This window comes from Corticium candelabrum, chromosome 6 (assembly GCF_963422355.1).
Source record: "Corticium candelabrum chromosome 6, ooCorCand1.1, whole genome shotgun sequence".
In the NCBI taxonomy this organism is placed as follows: Eukaryota; Metazoa; Porifera; class Homoscleromorpha; order Homosclerophorida; family Plakinidae; genus Corticium; species Corticium candelabrum.
In genome coordinates, this window is record NC_085090.1 from 816,108 (window position 1) to 837,636 (window position 21,529).

The following is a 21,529-nucleotide window of genomic DNA, read 5'->3' on the forward strand; positions in this document are numbered from 1 at the left end:
AATCACCAGTAACGTTAATTCGTGTCTTCTACTTGTTACATGCGATTTCAAACAGAAATAGCCCAAGAGACAAAAGTGCACAGACAAAGAAGTCACCTACCCCCCGGAGGTGTTCGCGCTCCTTCCCATCTGAAACGCAGCTGATTCCAGTCAAACTCATAGAAATGATAGATATTTAACAATATCCATAGTTTCAGCACACGTTGCTGGTTGTAACGGTCCTCGTTTTTGCTAAAACGATCAGGCGTCTTCGCTGCAGCAAGCGCATAATCCCCGGATATTAGAAAATAAATTTTGACCTCGCCTACGCAAATAACGCACTTACCAGGTCGACTGTGCAGAAACATGTGCAGTGACTGTGTGTTGAGGGTGTTGGCTGACTTAGCTAGATTGAATTGCAGAGCAGCCAGGTGTTGGATATCAGACTTGGGTGGCAAATGGTTGCCAGGAAACGTGCGTGTTACACGAAATGTTCTTGCAGAGTTCTACACAAATTGCTCGTAAACAGCCACGAAACTCAGCAAGAAACTACATCTCCATAAAAGTATCAAATCTAGCGAGCCATTTTCACGTCTCAGACCGTTCCCTTTGAACAATCACTGCGTGAGTGTCGTCAGAAAGAAAACATTGCGGGGAGTAGGCGTGAGAAATGCGTGGGCGAGACCGTATTGGCACCCTACAACAGCTAGAGCAGTTCTTTTCAGACTAGCAACGTAAATACAAACAGCCACAGTATCACGGCAGTAGCTTGTCACTGCAAAACCCGACCTTGCAAAAAACCGACCTTGCAAAAACCCAACCTTGCAAAAAACCGACCTTGCAAAAAACCGACTTCGCAAAAAACCGACCTTGCATGACCCTTCTCGGCCACGGCATTATCTACATAGCATCCGTAAAACTGTTTATTGCGAAGCTCTATACTGCGTAGCAACTGCTAGAAAAATAATTTATTAATAAAAATAACAGGCTGTTGTCAGGTCTACAATTATTGTTGCTGAGATTAGTGTCTCATAGTATCCGTACTAATCTTTCTATTTCCTGTAGGTGTGTCATGTCAATTTTCGTATAAATTTTGGTGAGAACTGCAGCAGCCAGCAGTTGTTGATAGCAGGTCAACTGCAAAGGTCTATAGTTTGAAGCTGACGGCTGATAGAGATAATATGAGGACTTTATATATTGTTGTCGTTGCTGCAATTGTGAATCCCAATCTTCTACTTTGCGTCTCAGCTCCTAACAAGAAAGTGTTCGACAAACTGTCTACAACATGTACGTCGGTAGCAACATATATTTTGTCTAATGTTTTAACTCTTCCTGTTGTGCGTGCGTGCGTGCGCGTGTGTGTATGTATACTTGTTGTCTATAGATGTTCTAGTGGACGATATTATTTCTGATCAATCAATACAATTTGTGATCGACGAAGTGGCACGACAAACAGTTCGTGATAGTTGGAACTTGACGAAAATCCATCACTTCGAGGTAGTCAACGTGGAGAAAGACGGTGAGTGATGAAAATTATTTGATTTGACGACAACGTAATTTGTTGACGTTGATCCGAAAGGATTTAGCGTCAAGCAAAGGTCACGTTTCTTTGACCTCTATTCGCTCATCTGCATGATGAAGCGAGTAGCCATAGAGAGATCGAGGTATTTGTTTCCATATCAATTGACGTTGGTGGAGCTTCATCAGCTAAAGCTTCACTAGTGCTTCACTAGTATGTATAGCCTCGTACCAGACCTTCTCGCGCGTCGTGTTCGGTTCCCGTATAACACGAAAACGCTGGAGAGGGTCTGGGATCATACCGCCTACTTTCTTCACCTAGTGTCACCCCACGTCACCAACGTCAATACTTTCATACTATTAGTTCATTATGCTGTAACAATACACCTTTCTATCAAAGCAAATTAGGCATTACGCTATCTGTGATATCCCAGAATTGCATACATTCATTGTTTGTTTTTCGTTCGTCTATGCGACATGGAAACCGATTCATTCACAGAGCGATCTCCTGAGTTCGATTCACGTTACCTGAAGCTGTAAGGTCCAATGTGATTTGATCACCAGTAGCCTGGAGTCTATGCATGCACTAAGCGCTGCTCTATGACTGTGCTAGGCTACAAGAACAATATGAGTCGGGAAGCTCATCAGATAGAGTTCCAACGAAAGTGGTAATGAACAGCGTCAACTGCAGCTTGTTGGCCGCCGGAAAGGCAACGCTGTCTTCTGTGGATGTTGGCAAGCTAGTGCGCCTTGCCTTTGGATCAACTGTAGAGAGGAAAAGCGCCAGAGTTCACGGCTGCCGCTCATACGTTTACTGCGGTATCCGGAGAAAGAGTGATCATGAGGAAAGTCCAGCCAAACGTTCTTGCATACAAGAGTCATCAAAGGATATTACATCACCGACCTCTGACCATCTACTACGAATTACACAATTAGAAGCTGAGCTCAAACGTGAAAAGAAGCGCGGACAAGACTTGGAGGCTGAACTGCAACAATCAATTATTGAGAGTCAATCTATCCAGTGGCATCAAGTAGATACAGAAATTAACGCAGAGCTGAATGCGCTACAGAGAGCTGGAGGAATCATGTCAACAGGTCCAGTTGATGCAGCAGATGCATCTTCACTGACTGCAGACTTTAGTTTACATAATCTACACAGCCAATTACTTACACACGCTCCCAAAATTACATCACTGCTTTCCTCAATAGGCCAAACTGACACCACTACAGGACCAAAAGATATCTACAGCTTGGCAGCAGTCTGCTTACTAGCGAAGAAGGCAAGTGACAAGGTCAAAGGTTTTCAGCTTCTAGTTAGTTTGATGTTGGTTGCCAGGGCAACTAGTAAACAAGTCATTACTACTCTTAACCATATGGGTGTCTGCTTGTCATATAGTCAAACTTTTAGGTATGTGGAAAACGCTGCAAAGGCAATAGAGCAGAACAGAGAGCTTCAACATGGAGACTGGATCGTTGCCTATGACAACATAAATATCGAGAAACGTGTCACCCATGAGAGACATGCCAGACATACAGAGGCATGGAACTTCACGAGCCGTTTGGCTGTCAAAGTAGCCAGACTTCCCCCACCTGATTACAACATAACAGAATTACCACAATGCACTCGAGGAGATTTAGCTGTGGAAGACATTCTACCGAATGATGATGACGACAAAACATTTCACGAATCTGCTCAGACAAGAGTTCAGAAGGTACTCATACACAGGTTCAAATGCTGCAATCACCTTAAAGCAAGACATCAATATGACAACCATGACCACCCAACAACAAAATCTATTATCCACCCTATTGCAGTGATAGACATAGATGAAAGTTACACTGACAATAATGTTACTATTCTTGAAGAATTTCAAAAAATGCTGGAGATAGATGACACTGTTCAACAATGTGTTGTCGGTGACCAAGCGACTTGCAGGGCAATTCGTGCAGCTCGGCGTAGAAGGGTAGCAGATATTCCTTCAGCACGCCTCCTATGGGCGAAAGAGAATCCTGGTGATTTCCACTTCGCATGGGAGTGCCTAAAAGTCATCTTCCTCATATTTTGGGAGTCACATGATTTTCCTGGCTCATTGGCTCATCTCAGCAAACTGATCAACCGAAGTGGAGTCACCGCTGCTGCAAAAAAATTTCAACAATCCGATGAGTTCCTCAAACATGCATTAGAAGCACATCTGACTGCATCCCTCATCACCTTTCTCAATATATCTGCTACCTCAGATTTAATTGTACAAGATGCAACCATTATAACGAACTCATGGCTAAACGAAACAGCAGAGAGATTCGCCAATGACGTGCTAGTTATAGGAACAGATGAAGATGACCATGATGCAGACAACCTGTATAATTTCCATCGTTCTTTTCTGCGCATGGCCCTCCTTTATGAAGATTTGAGGGAAGCCATCAAGTACGAAGATGGCCCAAGAGTTATCCAACATTGGCGAATGTGGTTACTGTACTTCCTCGCAACAAAGAGAAGCAACTACAGCAATGAAGCAGCAAATCTCTTAGCCAATCTGAAGGCTGACTTTTCCAAGAGGCTTGCTTACATAGTAACTCACAACAGAGCTGTTAATTCTCTGGGCATACCTGGTCATGGGAAAGCAATAGACATGGCAGTAGAACACCACAATCTTGTCATCAAAACAGCTTTACGATCTTCTGGTGGCAGTATCACCCTCCATCATCTAAGAGTAATAAGCTTAGCATCTCAGCTATTACATGATGCTGCACTGTTATGCGATCAGGAAGTTCATGCTCCTCATGTAGGTACAAGGCATACAAGTACAAGTGCTGAAAAAGACATCCAAATGATGACATCCAATCTATTGGCCAGTCGAGTCACTTGTCGGATTCCCAAAAGAAAGTTGCCATCTAACAGACATTTCACAACACCAGAGAAAAAAGGATATGAAGTTGCCTTATCCAAGCAATGGATTGCAAAGTTCCTAAGTAAGACAGACCTGAGAATTGAGGACAATCAGTCCACTGAAGACCATGAAGAAATTGATTTTCTTGATGACATACAGCTATGACAGAAATAGACACATGTACATAATATCGTAACTACTTGTATTGAGAAACATAGCCTAAAGTGAGTTACTAGTGATTTGTAATCTCTCCTAAAACATGTCTACAAGCTGAAGTGCTCCTTGTACCATCACTACTAATATTGGCTATAGTGCAAGGAATGTGAAACTCAATTAACTTAAAAACTGCTAAACTGAAGTCCCTTACAACTCCTAGTGACCAAACATCATTTTCTGATCGAATCTTATTACATTTTTTACTAGTTTATCAATCACTAACATGGATAAGACCCCATCTAGTCCTCTCATTCTGTATCTTGTGCCACCTGCCGTCCTTCTAAGTTCAAGTAGTGCTTTCCTCAAAGCACCTCTCTGACCAGCAACAACACGATGTGATCTCAACGGTGCAGATCTGCATGGAATAGGAGGAAGTGGTAAGGTGCAATCCACCTCTGGCTGAAAAATATGAGGTCGCTCATCAGATGCATTGCAGAAGGAACAGCACAAATCACTATCAGATAATGGCTCATCTGACTGCAAAATCTTGTAAACAAGAACTCTTCTCAAACAGACCTTATTGAAGGCAAGAGTCACAATTTTGTTGTTGCACACTGACAGCCTACGGTCCTGAGAGTGTGCCACAAACCGAACAAGGCACAACCTTAGTGGATCTCTCCCTCCATGTCCAGCAAGTTGCACAAGCTCAGATCCACTGTCTGGCAAACCGAATAGAATAACTTCACTGATGTCATCAATGTCCACACCAAGGCCAAACGCACTAGTAGCTACCATGACTCGCTGCTTGCCACACTTGAATTCTCCATAGTGTTGAGATCGCCCCTCAAGTGTCATTGTGGCATGGTATTGTCCTACTGTACCCCTGGTTATACTACTGCAGCTGTACACAAGATGAATATACACTTTATACAAAACATCCTTTGATCTGCAAAATATAAGAGTTTTTGGAATATCTTTAGAATACTTTACAGAGGACAACATAGAAGCTAACAAGTGGAAGACTGACGAAATAGAGGTGGATGAATCCAAAGAAAAATATAAGTTTGGACGATTTAGAGATCCAGATACTAGAACATAGTCAGGCATATTCAGATGTTGGGTTACAGAAGTAATAAGGAAAAGTGGAGCTGTTGCTGAGAGAGCCATAATAGGGACAGTAGGCAGGCAAGAACGAATAAAACTTAGTTCCTTGTAAGAAGGTCTAAATGTAGACCCCCACTCTTCGATCAGATGTACTTCATCAATAGCAATGAAGGAGATTGCTGTCTTCAATTGCCTAGACAATGCGTTTCGCCAAAAACTTGATGTGATCGCTTCTGGAGACGTATAAACTAGACAAACCACTGTTACCCACCATTGCCTGACCAAAAAATTGTCCAATACTACTCACTTAGTTTGTACTTGCTGGAAGAAATGTCTTTCAACAGTTTCTCGTCTGACAAGGACTCAATTCGTGTGACAAACACTCCCTTTTTTTACCAGTTTGGCGACCTTGAATCATCAGGAGGCTAATAACTAAAGCAAACTGGCTGCTTCAAGCAACTACACCTACCTGATCATGCATCAATGATATCAGCGGGCTAATGATCACACACACTCCGTTCAAGAGAAGGGCAGGCAGTAGGTAGCACAAAGACTTGCCGCCCGAAGTCTTCAGTCGAACAAACACATCCTTGTTCGAAAGAATCGCCTTGGAGGCCTCAAGCTGACCTTCACGAAAACTATGGTGTCCAAATACGTCGGAAAGAACAGATTTCAGTCCGAGTTCAAAATTCGCGCTTTCAGAAGCCATTCCGTGCTTTGTGAAGAGTCTGCGCACAGCTGTGCGGATCAAGTACCCTATGCTATGTCTGAGACCTACCACTCTGGTACTAATAAAAAGATTCTACCATTCCGTAACAGCCTACCCAAAGGGTTCCCACCTCCCAGCTTACCGTGTCTTGTACGTCTTCTGAAAACATCCTGCAGGTTGTTCAACGTAAGAGATATATTGGCGATCGCAGGAGAAACGCGTCCACGTCCAAGAGACTTTCTGTGTGACACATGAGAATAGCACTTACACTAATCGTGTTAGTAGCCCGAGGCTTTGTGACATACGAGCTAAGATGATCGTCTAACAGCATAAACGGTAGGCGGTATGATCCCAGACTCTCTCCAGCGTTTTCGTGTTATACGGGAACCGGGCACGACGCGCGAGAGGGTCTGGTACGAGGCTAGTTCTGTGCCTAGTCTTTGTTTGGCTAATCAACACCATCTTCAATTCTTTCTGGACACATCTTACTTAATTAAATTTAAGTTGTGGAATGATTTGAAAGCCACGGTTAGCTAGTCTGTGTGACAGTGCTCGAATCGACTCCACCGACGGATGCACGCCCAATCTATATGCCCTCGAACGATGTGCGGATATTTGTCGACATGGATAATGTATGCATGGTTGTTCGGTGACATTTTGTTGGTCGTTATATCTGACTTAATGTTACCGTCAAGGTGTATACTATTTCCTAAAGTGGTTAAGAGAGAAATTTCGTAATCAGTTCTTCATCCGGATTGCAGAGACCGAACAACTAGTTACTTAACCGTACAAATGGTTAACTGGTTAGGAATCGGGATGTCCCATTTAAAATCTGGACGTCCGATTGATTAACCGGCGTCCAGTTCATTAACCGGACAGGTTATTAATCCGGATATAACAGTATTAAACGGTGTTTGTAAGAGGAAGTAGGTGCTGCCACAAGTACCACTTGACAAACACACGTGCACGTGCAACGAAATAACGTAAAAATTGTACCAGTAAAAAGTACTAAGGTACTTTTTCTTTAGATAAAGCCTGCCAATCGTGCTACATATTTCCCGTTGTTCATCTAACCGAAAGATGTTTGCCCTCCCGTATGTCTCTCAACCCACCCGTCGCTTCTTTTCCTGTTTCAAACAACAAGACATCGAAGCCGTCCGTGTTTCACATACAATTCGGATATGATGACACATCAGAGATTCCGGCCGTTCTGGCCGTTGCTGACAAAATGAAGTGGACGTCAGCTGTGTACGTGGGTGACAAACATGCAGGTAAACATACAAATATATTAGTTGATTACAGACTGCAAGTGTATGGAGACTAAATATCTACAAATTGGGTTCTTACTTGTAGGTTCGTTTTACGATTCGTTGCTGCGTTGGGCAAGGACATTTCGCATATTGGACGTGGTATCAGTGAATGACGACGTAGACCTTGCACATTTGCACACAAAGATTTCTCGAAGGGAGGTTGACTTTGTGATAGGTCACTGTCACACGTACGCGTGTTACAAAACCGTGAAGAAGGTAAAACATGCATGTTCGGCTATCGTTTTGTATACACGTGTAGGTTGTACTTCACGTTTGTGCAGTTGCTCGTTCTTCATTCAGAAGAATCAATTGGTAAATCGAGTGTGCCATGGTTGATAACCGAGGCAATAACTGAGAAAGTAAGTTCAGTGGTGTTCTTGTTAACCCGAGACGCGCATATGCAAGATCGAATCCTAACTTAAACAATCTCTAATGTAGTAAAAGTTCCATTTCCTCCAATACTACTCTTTTGTTGCAGATTCGAGAGGAAGGCGCTTTTACTTCACTAAATGTTCATACAGCAGTTTACGGACTGCAACTGCCTCTTCCTGGTCTTCCTGTCATCGACACTCTTTTGGAAAAAGTTCCGTCTATTTACGATAAGCAACAAGATTGTCGTCTCAAGAAGCATTGCGCTGTAACTCTAAGGAAACAGGTAAAATTCGTTTTGTGCATGTCGCTAATTTGTTATAAACGTTTTAATTAACTTTAATCATGCGTGTTTGCTTTAGTTGAATGTTTTAGACTTTTACGACGCTTTGGTATCGACGATCTACAAAGGCGGACAACATATGTCTACAGACGACGAAATTGTGTTTCAGTTCGTCAACAATACGGTAAAAAGTTTAGCAAATAGTTGGGTGTGTTTCGCGTAGTGACTCTCCACCTATTACTGTATAGATAATTGACACAAAATAACGTTACGACATAAATTAATGTAATATTTTGCATAGACTTGTTAGAGTTAGGCACCAACCTTGCTAGCAAGAAGTTAATATCACTTTGGCTGACACGTTCTATTAACCATTACACAGGACGATTTTTGGTGATGTGACTGTAATGTTTACTGTGTATAATATCTAAATATCTTAGCTGTAATTCGGTCAATGGCAACTTATCTTATACTCATGTTTACATTAATTCTTTTCAATATTCTTTAAAAACTACGGAATGAATATGGAATTCTTACTTTATAAAGTTTCGTTTTGACACCCCACACGCACACACGCGCGCGCGCGCGCACACACACACACACACACACACACACACACACACACACACGTACGTGTTTATATGGCTCGCCTATGCCCATTATCTACTTACTCATATTAAGTTAAGACGTTTGTTCTAGGATGATTTCCGGAGTATTCGTGGTGCCATACAGTTTGCTGAGACTGTAGAAAGAGTATATCCGACAGTCTACAACGTTCTAAAACTTTGTCAATTTTCAGTTGATATCGTGCCCATTTCAATTCTACTTTCTTTACCTAGCTAACTATTGACATTCGTTTCTATTGCACAGGTTGGAGTATACAACAACAGCGACTCAGATTGGTTGCACGATCTAAAACCTCTAATAAACGAAACTTACAAAAATCACCCAAGACGGTACCGAAGAGAAGCGAAAAAATGTGCACCAGCTGGAAACCATTTTATTACAACTACCGTTAGAGTAAGCAAGCAACTATAGTTATTGTTACTTTAGATGCTTGACAATTTTCTTCTCTAGGATCCTCCGTTTCTTTTTTATGATCCCAATAATACAATGGAGGGATATCATCATGGTCCTTTCTGTGGTTTCATAGTCGACATGATGGAGTGGCTTGCAGCAGAAATAGGAATTTCGTACACGCTGAAAGAAAATCCGTATCTAAAATTCGGATCTGTGGATGAGAATGGTGTCGGCAATGGAATGGTTGGAGAACTAATGAACTGCGTAAGTGTTAATGATAACAATGTGTAATGACATAACGTAGGCGTGTCGACTGTTTTGCAAGTGATGGGCGGTTTGCGTGCGCAAAGACTGGATTAGATAACGTGCGCTAACCATACAAAGTTGTTATACAGAGCCGTTTACTCAGACCAACTTACTAAGTTTTACAACACAGATAATCTAATAGACTAATACATTAAACAAATGGGCTTTGCTACTCTATACACACTTCTACCAATATAAATTAACTATTTAGTTTAAATTACCTTGCAAAAACGGAAGTATGTGTTAATGTATCGCTGACTGACGTACAGTGTTTTTGAAAATAGTGGGTCTTTGACTCCTACTGTTCTGCATGACAGCTCTGCTTTGTTTCAGTTTCTAATTTTTGTCGTCAGCGTTATGTTATCTTATGGATATTTACATTTTTAAAAACAAACAAACAAATGGGTACACAAATAGACATACAGATAAACAAATTTATTATTAGCTCAGGCAGTCAGCTTGCTGAGTAGTGATTTGCTAATGCGAGTGGATACGTTGAACGGTTTGGCGTGCGTGTGCACGTATAATTGTGACTTCTGTTTCATATATTCAGTTGTTTAATTACATTGCATTTTCTATTGACTTACCAACTTGTTAATTCTTTATTGTTTTTAAATTAATCTCTAGGAAGTGGATTTAGCAGCTGCTTCCCTAACTATCACCAGCAGTCGATCTCAACACATTTCTTTTACCAAACCTTATATCGATGTCGTGTCGGCAATTCTCGTTTCTAGACCCGAGCAAGAAGGATCCGACATCTGGTCGTTTCTCAATCCATTTGATTTTGCTACTAAAGTAGTCATTATCGCCTCTCTTGCGACAGTGTCGATCGTGTTTCTTGTTTTGCAAAAACTCAGTCCATACTTCAAGTCTAGTGAAACAACGGCTGGAGAGGAAGCATCTCCAGGAGACGATCGAAGAAATACATTTTGGTTTTTCTACACTACTTTTGTTCAGCAAGGCCCGGATGATGCTCCATCTCTGTCCGGAAAAATCATCGTTGGTGGTTGGTATTTCTTTGCGCTGATCATAATAGCAACATACACCGCCAATCTTGCAGCTTTCTTGACGGTAAAGAGTTTTGCTCAAAGCGTTAATTCGATCGACGATCTCGCCGCGCAAACAGAAATTATATACGGGACATTGAAAGACTCCTCAACTCTCGAATTCTTTAAAAATTCGCCCATAGACGTGCACAGGCGGATGTACACGTTTATGACAAACACTGAAGGCTCTATGGTAGACACCGTTCGAGAGGGACTTCTTCGAGTGCAAAATAAACGAAACGGTGAGTACGCGTTTATATCGGAACGACCAGTTATAGACTATTTTGCATCTCACAAACCGTGTAAAACTCAAGTGGTCGGAAGAGGATTCGACTCTCATGGATTTGGTTTGGCTCTTCCTCGAGAAATGCCATACGAAACTAATTTTTCTTTAGCTATTTTGAAAATGAGAGAGTCGGGCTTTATTGAAAATTTGAGCAATAAATGGTTCGAAAAAGGTGAATGTGCAAGTTCAAATGACGATTCGTCGTTGTCTGATGTTGAAAAAGTTCGCATTACGGATATGGTCGGTGTGATGATAATTCTTGTGTGCTCGATTGGTGCGTCTATTGTGATTGCAATCATTGAGCGTATCTGGTGGATAACAAAAGAAAGGAGAAAAAAACTTGTATCATCTGACGTAAGTCAGTCAATAACGCCATTTTAATCGACATTCGACGTTTTCAATTTTAGATTTCTGAAGTTGATGATCTAACGCCATCAGTCAAGGAGACTTCTGTCGTCTACGTGTGAAGAAGGAAACAACTGCTGTCACATACACTTTTGTTCAATTCGCTATTATCGTTTGAGGGAAGTTGGCAGCAAACACTATTAATAGACTTTCTAGCTGTTTCTCGTTTATGTCAAAAACAGATATAAATATATACGTATCAGCGTAAGTAGATTTCTTTTTATTTCTTTCTCATCGTTGTTTAGCCTCTTAGATTTGAAACGGTTTTTCTAGTTGAGTATTGCACTATGCTATTTAGCAGTTGTAGATACACCCTAATAAAGTAGGCCAAGTGTAACTAATATTTGGATTTTCTATGTGATGTTAACATTGCCTAGTAATTGAAGCTGTGTTTAACACCTTTGCTTCCACATGCAGCTATGAACCTTGTGGGCATGCATGACCGACATCGCTTAGTGTCTCAAACGTGGCGTCTTACGCATGCGCCTGGTAGTCAATGCCTCTAGTAAGTGTGACTTTTATAGACAATATACAGAGTCTCATACAACGTAACCCCAGCATTTGGCTTTTCAATTTCTCCAACGACGCCCTTGTCTTAACTAACTAGGTTCGATTTGTTCATATCCGCGATCTATATATATTTTGTGATAGGACAACTTTCGTTCACAGTTGATTGTCTAGATAGCGAAAGCTTCCAACCAGATGCAACAAAGCGAAAGCATTTAAGAAAGAAAATGGATAAGTTCTATGTTTGATATATTTTGTAAAGCATTTTAGTTTACTCAGTTGCGCACGTTTTATGTGCTAAGTATTTGACATTCTGGTGAGTCCACGTCATTTTTTCTTGCATTTAACATACTCTGTCATCGTATAAAAAGATATATTCTAACTCTCGCTTTATTTTTGCAAGTAAAACAGTCAGTTACGCTTAAAGATCAAACTCACTAAAACCGTGTCTTTCCGTGTTTGTCGTTCTAGCGGCAATTGTTGTTTGACCAACCATTTTCCTTAATTAGGAGCGCACGGTCAGTATCGCAACAAGTTTCTGGTAGCAATGTAACTAGAGGAAAGACGCGACAAGTCGGGTTTTAGTTACTTTTAATAGCTTGACTTTCCGCATCCGTTCCGTTATGATTTTGAGTCTACCTGCGGCACTTTTCAATCTCCTAACCATAATTTGAGTTAAACAAATCTAATTTCGAGTAGCTTCAAAGATATCCTCACTTTATCTTTGCTTGACCAACAATCTGAAAATGAAATTAACTAAACGGCTTCTTCTGTTTTTTTTTATACTTAATTACAACAGCACTCACGCTGCCTCACAGTAGTAACCTTTCAAATAGTTGGTAGTAAAATATCATTTCTGCAGGCGTGTCATTTCAGTTGCGCTTGCGTATTAATGAAGTCTTTTGAGAACCGTTGCATTGTGCAGTTGCAGCTAGAGAGTCCAACTCTTCACATACAAAACTGTTGCTCGTGGACGGTTATAAATAACGACAATATGAGGGTTTTCTATTTTGTTGTCATTTTGTCTGCAATAGTCAAACCGACTCATCTAGTTCATGTTTCATTCACTGAAAGAAAAGCGCTGGACAAAGATTTCACAACTTGTACGTTGCTAACGACATTCTATTGCGTTGATCTGGTAGAACGTGTACATGTTTTTCGTTTTATGTCTGTGTTGTCTGTAGACGTTCTAGTAGACGATAGTGTTTCTGATCAAGCTGTACGGATTGTTATCGACGAAGCGGCGCGAGAAACAGCTCGTTCTCGACGAAACTTAACGAAACTGAATCGCTTCGAAATAGTTAATGTGCAGAAAGAAGGTATATATATATATATATATATATAGTAATTTCTAAATGTATTTGCTGTGTCAGCTACGTTTGATAAAGAAACTACCAATTAATTACAATTAGGAATGGAAGCTATAAGATACGGAACTCATTATCTTTGGAGCTAAATTTGAGTTTGGTTGTACTGTAGATGACAACCACAAACAGTGGTCAGACGACCAATCAAAAACCTTCAAGAATTTTTGCTACCTCATTCGTGTTTGCAATTACTGGGTCTTGCATTTGTTGAAACAAAAACGAAAGATACCCGTCTGCTTCGACTACTAACAAAGGAATCGTTTTCTTGATCGTGGCTCACTACAATTCTAGGAGAACCCAACGTGCTAGGAAATTCATGTCCCGTATGATAGATACATGTCTACTTTAATTAACTATTTTATAGATGTAACAATGAATTGGTAACGGTATATAATACAGTCGATCAAGTAGTGCGTGTCGAAACTAAAAGGGTAGAGTCCCGTATCTAGTTTCGGCTAACAGCTAGATTCGGACGCGAGATCTTGGTCCAACGCAATTGCCTATGGATGAAATATAGGACAACGTAGAGACGTTAGGTAACTATTCTTGATTCGCGACAATCAATGGATTTGGCTCGTTCTAGCGAGAACGACACTAGACTAAACGTCTACCACGCCCTACCTCTAGACCCGGACAAATACCTCTAGTTTCGGATGGCCTCTCGTGTAGAGCTACCAAAGCACAGACACAAACCGAATCTATTTGTTGCAGTAGCCTAACATCTCATCTTCCAAACGATCGTATGGCCAGCGTCGTCGTGTTTCGTGCGTAGCCGTGCTAGTCGTCAGAGTTGAGTGAAGTCACGCCCTATAGTTTCGGATGCCCGAAACACGGTAGATCGTCATTTGACGAGCAAATTTAAACACTCTGGAAAGATTTTGAGCATAGAATCTCGACGTCTAGTGCTAAAATCAACTTTCAAGACATGTTTAGACATGTTTCTACGTATTTCTAGCCAATTTCTCATCTCTCTCTGCAGCGTAGAGATCGTACGGGTGCCGTTTGAACATCCAGGGAACAAAATTTCCCTTTGTAGCAGTATTTTACTGGCTTGCTACGCAATCTAGAGTAAAAAAGATTCGACTTGCACAATCAAAAGTAGGGTATTCCCCTCTGATAGTGGATATCTTCTAGTTTCCTTTTCTCGTGAGATGGTAGGACTAATTTGTTCCACTTTTCATACTGCATTTCCTATAAACACGCGTTCCTGACCTCTCTTTTGCTTTAGGAACAAACAGGGGTAACATACGGCTGATTTTGTAATTGGCGCTACATTGGTCTGGAAATCTTAGGCCAGGGCGCGCAAGAGAGCCCGGGTACGAGGCTAGGTATGTCTTAGCCTCGTACCCAGGCCCTCTTGCGCGCCCGGAGAAGAGGGCCTGGTACACGTTGTATCCGCATGCGCGCATAAATTAGAAGGAAATCGTGGTAATATATGCACGCATGCGGAACCGACATTGTTTAGAATCTCGAGCCGATAATGTCGCGCGCAATGAGACCCAATTTGGCAAATGGTGAAGGCAGAGCTTCTGGTTTTGATAGGGCGTTGCACTACGCTCTAGGCAAGCTTAATGTAGAGCTGAAGGAGCAGTAGCGTGTTGTCGTAGAGCACATCTGCAACGGAAACGACGTGTTCGTCTGGCTTCCTACAGGATACGGTAAATCGCTGTGCTATCAACTTATACCGTCTAGGGTTGACTGTAAGCTAGGGAAACGTGGTGAAGAAGATTGTGGATATGTCGTCATTGTCGTGTCTTCTCTAGTATCGCTGATGACAGAACAAGTCAAAGATTGTGTGAACGCGGAGTTTCACTTGACCTGTGGTCTAGATCTAGGGCTTCGTCACTACTGAACACGGAAGCTGTTTCACTGTCGATTGAGCGCGACATTATCGGCTCGAGATTCTAAACAATGTCGGTTCCGCATGCGTGCAACATTACCACGATTTCCTTCTAATTTATGCGCGCATGCGAATACAACGTGTACCAGGCCCTCTTCTCCGGGCGCGCAAGAGGGCCTGGGTACGAGGCTAGGTATGTCTTGCCCTCGTACCCAGGCCCTCTTGCGCACCCGGAGAAGAGGGCCTGGTACACGTTGTATTCGCATCTAGACCAGCCGCATGTTACCCCTGTTTGTTACTGAAGCAAAAGAGAAGTCAGGAACGCTTGTCTAAAGGAAATGCAGTATGAAAAGTGGAACAAATTAGTCCTATCATCTCACGAGAAAAGGAAACTAGATATCCAATAGCAGAGGAGAACATACCTTACTTTTGATTGTGCAAGTCGAACCTTTTTTACTCTAGATTGCGTAGCAAGCCAGTAAGATACTGCTACAAAGGGAAATTTTGTTCCCTGGATGTTCAAACGGCACCGTACGATCTCTAAGCTGCAGAGAGTGATGAGAAATTGGCTAGAAATACGTAGAAACATGTCTAAACATGTCTTGAAAGTTGATTTTAGCACTAGACGTCGAGATTCTATGCTCAAAATCTTTCCAGAGTGTCTAAATTTGCTCGTAAAATGACGATGTAGCGTGTTTCGGGCATCCGAAACTATAGGGCGTGACTTCACTCAACTCTGACAACTATATAGCACGGCTACGCACGAAACACGACGACGCTGGCCATACGATTGTTTGGAAGATGAGATGTTAGGCTACTGCAACAAATAGGTTCGGTTTGTGTCTGTGCTTTGGTAGCTCTACACGAGAGGCCATCCGAAACTAGAGGTATTTGTCCGGGTCTAGAGGTAGGGCGTGGTAGACGTTTAGTCGAGTGTCGTCACGAATCAAGAATAGTTACCTAACGTCTCTACGTTGTCCTACATTCCATCCATAGGCAATTGCGTTGGACCAAGATCTCGCGTCCGAATCTAGTTGTTATCCGAAACTAGATACGGGACTCTACTTAGCTAAATTCGTAGAGCTTCGCGACAACAGTAATTTAAAAGTTTTCTAGATGTGAAAGCGAGGGTGCATGCAAACACAATGTAATAAGTCTTTCTACTTTGTCATACAGACTAATGTAGCGGGGTTACGAAATTAATGATTACTTATACGTATGCACCAACGGTCGCTTTCCAATTGTAGGAGTTCACAAGTAGCGAGCTTGGAAGCAAAATGGCGGCTAACTTTGCAGAATAGTCTGCGACTAATCAATCGCGGTTTATCGAAACCTAAGCCAGGTAGTTGAAAATGGGGGGGAGGGAGGGGGGAGGGAGGACTTACATTCAGCTAATAACGCTGGGTAGGAAATGGCATTGGAAGATCTGTACCACAATTGTCTGTATTGGTTGTGTAAGCTGTGCATGGACGCAACTTTCAAAGTATATATATCTCGATTTTCTGGACGAGTTTAAACCTGCATGTGTGATATTAATTTTTATTCACCGGCTAAGAAATATAAATTTTTACAAAAAGGATATTACCTATTTTTCAACTCTAGTTTTATTGGCAATGAAATTAAGTACATGCATGTCTCATTAAGGACACTTCGCAATGCTACAAGAAGATGTCAATAAAACAATTTTGGAATACTAAACGAAATCTAACATCAGTGGACCGACTATACAAATATCGGTGAATGTAGATATTTTCGCGCAGAACTCAATTGCAGTACTGTAGTGCTATTTCCCTCAAAATTGTAACCATCCGGAAATAATGCTAATTTTTTTGTTATCTCGCTGAAGGAATTACGTTCCCTGTTACAGCCTTAGCTCTCTGCTTGTTTTTGAGATGTGTGTGTGTGTGTGTGTGTGTGTGTGTGTGTGTGTGTGTGTGTGTGTGTGTGTGTGTGTGTGTGTGTGTGTGTGTGTGTGTGTGTGTGTGTGTGTGTGTGTGTGTGTTGGACTATGACACACACACACACACACACACACACACACACACACACACACACACACACACACACACACACACACACACACACACACACACACACACACACACACACACACACACACACACACACACACACACACACACACACACACACACACACACACACACACATATATATATATATATATATATATATATATATATATATATATATATATGAGAAAGGGGGTCAGGAAAGGTCTCGGCATGAAGAAATGTGACTCCATTAACGATCGGTTTAATGAAACATTCCAAGAGGCAGAAAAAAGAATTAGGGCAGCGCAACAAAGTTATTTTTAAAAGAGCTTTTTATTCAGTAAACAGGTTAGTGAGACGAATGTTCGCAGCAGCTGTTGACAAGAAGTTGCAATTAGGTAGGTGTAAGTAACTAGGGTAGGTAGCGGGGAAGTTTTAGTGTGTTTGCTTGCCTGTTGTTTGTTAGTTTGTTTTGTTACTCATTGTTGCCCCCAGTGAAAACTGAAAAAATTCAATATATATATATATATATATATATATATATATATATATATATATATATATATATATGTTGCAGTCACACGGACGTCTGCGAATTCGGTCAACACGTTCACCCTGAGTGCAGTCCTCGTACTAGAGCAACACATGCATGCAGTAATTGTTTGCTGCTTTGACTGTCGCTGTATGAACTCACTCGGACCTTTCCTCATACACAATGACTAACGTATTTCTTGCTTTATACTCTACTATAGATGACGCATGCCAATTGTGCTACGCATTTCCTGTTGTCCACCTAACCGAAAGATGTTTGAACATGTCGATGAACACACACGTGACTTCTTTTCCGATTCGAGACCACGAGACATCTAAGCCGTCTGTATTTCATATACAATTCGGGTATGATGACACATCAGAGGTACCGGCCGTTGTCGCAGTTGCTGAAAAAATGAAGTGGACGTCAGCTGCTTACGTGGGCAACACACATGAAGGTAAAATATAAATGCGTCAATTAATTATGATTAGAGTTTGCAAGTGTGGGGCGACAAATATCAATTACAAGGTCTCCATTTTTGTTTTGTAGGTTCGTTTTTTGATTTTTTGATGCGTTCGACAAGATCATTTCGTATATGGGATGTGATATCAACCAATGATGACATGAACCTTACACATTTACAAACAAGAATTTCTCAAATGAGAGTTAACTTTGTGATAGCTCACTGTTCTACATACGTGTGTTTCAGAAATGTTAGAAAGGTACCATATAGTTAGATATTGTTAATTGTCTGTACGCTATGCGAATGATTTATTTGTGCAGTTGCTCGTTCTCCATTCAAGAGAATCGGTTTCTAAATTGAGTGTGCCATGGTTAATGACTGAAACATTGACTGGAAAAGTAAGTCAAATTGTGGTCTTCCTTTAGGATATCAATGCTTTTAGTATCATACATCATTTCTGCGCATGAACACACACACACACACACACACACACACACACACACACACACACACACACACACACACACACACACACACACACACACGGACACAAACGCACATACACAAAATGAAAAAACTATATCTTATTTTATGCTATAATGTCTATTTCAGATTTTACAGGAAGGCACTTTTGCCACACTCAGTGCTCATTCAGCTACTTACGGCCTCCAACTGTTTATTCCCGACAATCCATTCATCGACACTTTATTTCAAAAAGTTTCATCTATTTACGTTACTCAACAAGACTGTCCTTTAAAGGAACACTGCGCTGTAACTTTAAAGCAACAGGTAACAACCATGTGCTACTATCTGCATGTGTGCTGCATGATGTTTTGTTGCAGTTAAAGGTTTTGGACTTTTACGACGCATTGATCACAACAATCTACAACAACAGTCAGCATGTTCTTAAACAAGACCAAACCATGTCTCAGTTTGTCGGAAATATGGTAAGAATTTTATCTAATAGGTTTGTGTATATAATGTTAGTATAGACGTGACATTCCACGTGTTTCTCTCGATGCACGAACAACTACAACGCATAAGTCAAGACCTAGTTGATTGAAGCATACGTAAGCAGATGTGATTAAGCTTGCGTGCTTTGTAGTCTCACAGTTTATTTATGTCTTTTAGTGATCTTATTGCGATTGCATGGCGCAGCTAATGAACAAAAATCGTGCGCAAAAGAAACACTCTTCAGTGCCATAGACAAGTTTGCTCGCGAATTAATACAGAAGTATACTTTTGGTAGGGTACATTGTTTTAGATATTAATCCATATTAATTAAACAAGGACTTAACTTTATGTATACATATATATATATATATATATATATATATATATATATATATATATATATATATATATATATATATATAGACACACACACACACCTTGGAATTGTTCGCGAAAGATGTACGACTCGTAGGTTGTAAATCTTAGTGCTTTACGATTACAGGCTAAAAAATTAGTTTAGGAGTGTTACAGAATTTGTAGTCAAGTGGAAAGACAATCGTTTCTTTTTAGACACATTCTAAATAGTGTGCTCGGAAGCAAAATGGCGCCTATACTTATCACTAATTCGCTTCAAATTAATCGATTTTTAATTTCTTAGACAGCCCATATAGGTGTTAGGAAGCAAAACTGAAACACAAATTTAGTTAGTACTGTAATGTATTGTAAACTATTTGCCTATGTCAATGTTTGTTTCAGAAGAATTTTAATGGTATCCGCGGTCGCTTACTGTTTGCTGAAACTATGGAAAGAGTCTATCCAACACTGTACAACATTTTGGAAATCAAACCATTTGCAGTCGATATTGTACGTACGCTTAACTTATAGTTTTCCTTCTTGCCCACTATACCTGCTAACACATACTCTCTACTGCACAGATCGGAATATATAACAACAGCAAGTCCGATTGGCTTTATGATCTGAACCCACACACGAATGAAACATTAAACAACCAAGTACGACGGTATCGAAGAAAAGCGCCCAAACAAAAATGCATCCCAGCTGGAAAACATTTTACAGTCACTACCGTGAGGGTAAAAGACACATTGATTAATTAATAGAATGTATTTTTTAGTATAAATAGTACTAGCGTTATCAACTGTGTTTAGGATCCTCCGTTTCTTTTCTATGATCCCAACAATACAATGGAGGGAAATCATCATGGCCCGTTCTGTGGCTTTGTAGTCGACATGATGGATTGGCTTGCTGCAGATATGGGAATCACTTACACTATGAAAGAAAATGCGCAATTAAAATTTGGATTCATAAACGAGAATGGCGTGGGCAATGGAATGATTGGAGAACTAATGAACTGCGTAAGTGCTAATGATAACCGTCAAAGCATCATTCATGCTCAGTTACCATTCTTTGTCAGTGCAGGTTATTATACACAATATATTAATGTAAGCTACGTGACTGCTGGAACAAGCTTGAGTCCTAAAAACGGATGATGACGTATGAAACTCCGTAAATCTCGTAAACTTTTCTGTCAAATTTTCCATTGGTGGCAAAACCTTATCAGCCCATCGAGCCATGGGCGAAACTCTTTCCAAGAATATATTTTCGTCAGTCGTCCACTAGCGTTTGCCTAGCCTCGATTTGCTTCTCCGTCCCAGTCTACTGCGTATAGGTCGAGGTCATCAAGTTGCAGTTAGCCACGCCTGCGTAACGCACACTAAGCCTGATCGCTCTGCATTTGCTTCCACTGCCCCTGAAATATGATCAAGAAATGGTATAGTACGGTACTATATAGGAATTTCTGTATATTATTACATTCGTTCTCAACCTTTGCCTTCGACGTATATCCTCTAAGTATGTCCTTGACACACATCAATAAAGTTAGGCAAACAGTGAACAGTGCATGCAGTCTGCAAGGTTGGAGTGCCTACGGGCACGTGCTCCATGTACCCCACCTTTGATATGCCCTCATGCACATGTCTTTCTGTAATAATGCGCTGCGTTGGAGTGCGCGTGTGAATGTGTATGTTGTGTGTTTCTTCATTGCCGCTTGTCTTACTCAAATTTTGTCCGTGAACATTTTTAACATATTTTACCATCTCTCTTTTAGGAAGTGGATTTAGCAGTGGCTGCGTTAACTATCACTCGAAACCGCTCTAGATACATTCATTTTACCAAGCCCTATCTCGATGTGGGATTGTCAGTTCTCGTGTATAGACGCGGAGAGGACGGTTTCGACATCTGGTCGTTCTTCAATCCGTTCGATCTCGCTACCAAACTAGTCGTCGTTGCATCGCTCGCCACAGTGTCAATCGTGTTTCTGGCCTTGCAAAAAATCAGTCCATACTTTAAGTCTAATGATGAAACAGAAAAGGAAGAAGCATCGCCAGTAGAGAACGGAGGCAATACATTGTGGTTTTTCTTTACTACGTTTATGCAGCAAAGCCCGGATAATGCTCC

At 41.1% G+C, this 21,529-nt stretch overlaps 1 protein-coding gene across 1 annotated transcript; it reads left to right on the forward strand.

Moving 5' to 3' along the window:
- Window positions 1-1,081: 1,081 nt before the first annotated feature.
- LOC134181025 (glutamate receptor 4-like) lies at window positions 1,082-11,764 on the forward strand. Its single transcript, XM_062648224.1, has 12 exons — window positions 1,082-1,266; window positions 1,364-1,498; window positions 7,383-7,625; window positions 7,708-7,880; window positions 7,946-8,023; window positions 8,143-8,319; window positions 8,396-8,500; window positions 9,016-9,123; window positions 9,187-9,336; window positions 9,394-9,600; window positions 10,270-11,328; window positions 11,382-11,764. The coding sequence occupies exons 1-12, from the start codon at window positions 1,161-1,163 to the stop codon at window positions 11,439-11,441; spliced, it is 2,601 nt and encodes an 866-aa protein (XP_062504208.1). The 5' UTR covers window positions 1,082-1,160; the 3' UTR covers window positions 11,442-11,764.
- The last annotated feature ends 9,765 nt before the right edge of the window (window positions 11,765-21,529 follow it).

What these genes read in the sequence shown, in the direction of transcription:
- LOC134181025 (XM_062648224.1), top strand. Translation starts at nt 1,161, where the DNA reads ATGAGGACTTTATATATTGTTGTCGTTGCTGCAATTGTGAATCCCAAT. An exon ending in TTATTACAACTACCGTTAGA is followed by an intron (nt 9,337 to 9,393) that starts GTAAGCAAGCAA and finishes TTTCTTCTCTAG; the next exon opens with GATCCTCCGTTTCTTTTTTA. An exon ending in TTGGAGAACTAATGAACTGC is followed by an intron (nt 9,601 to 10,269) that starts GTAAGTGTTAAT and finishes ATTAATCTCTAG; the next exon opens with GAAGTGGATTTAGCAGCTGC.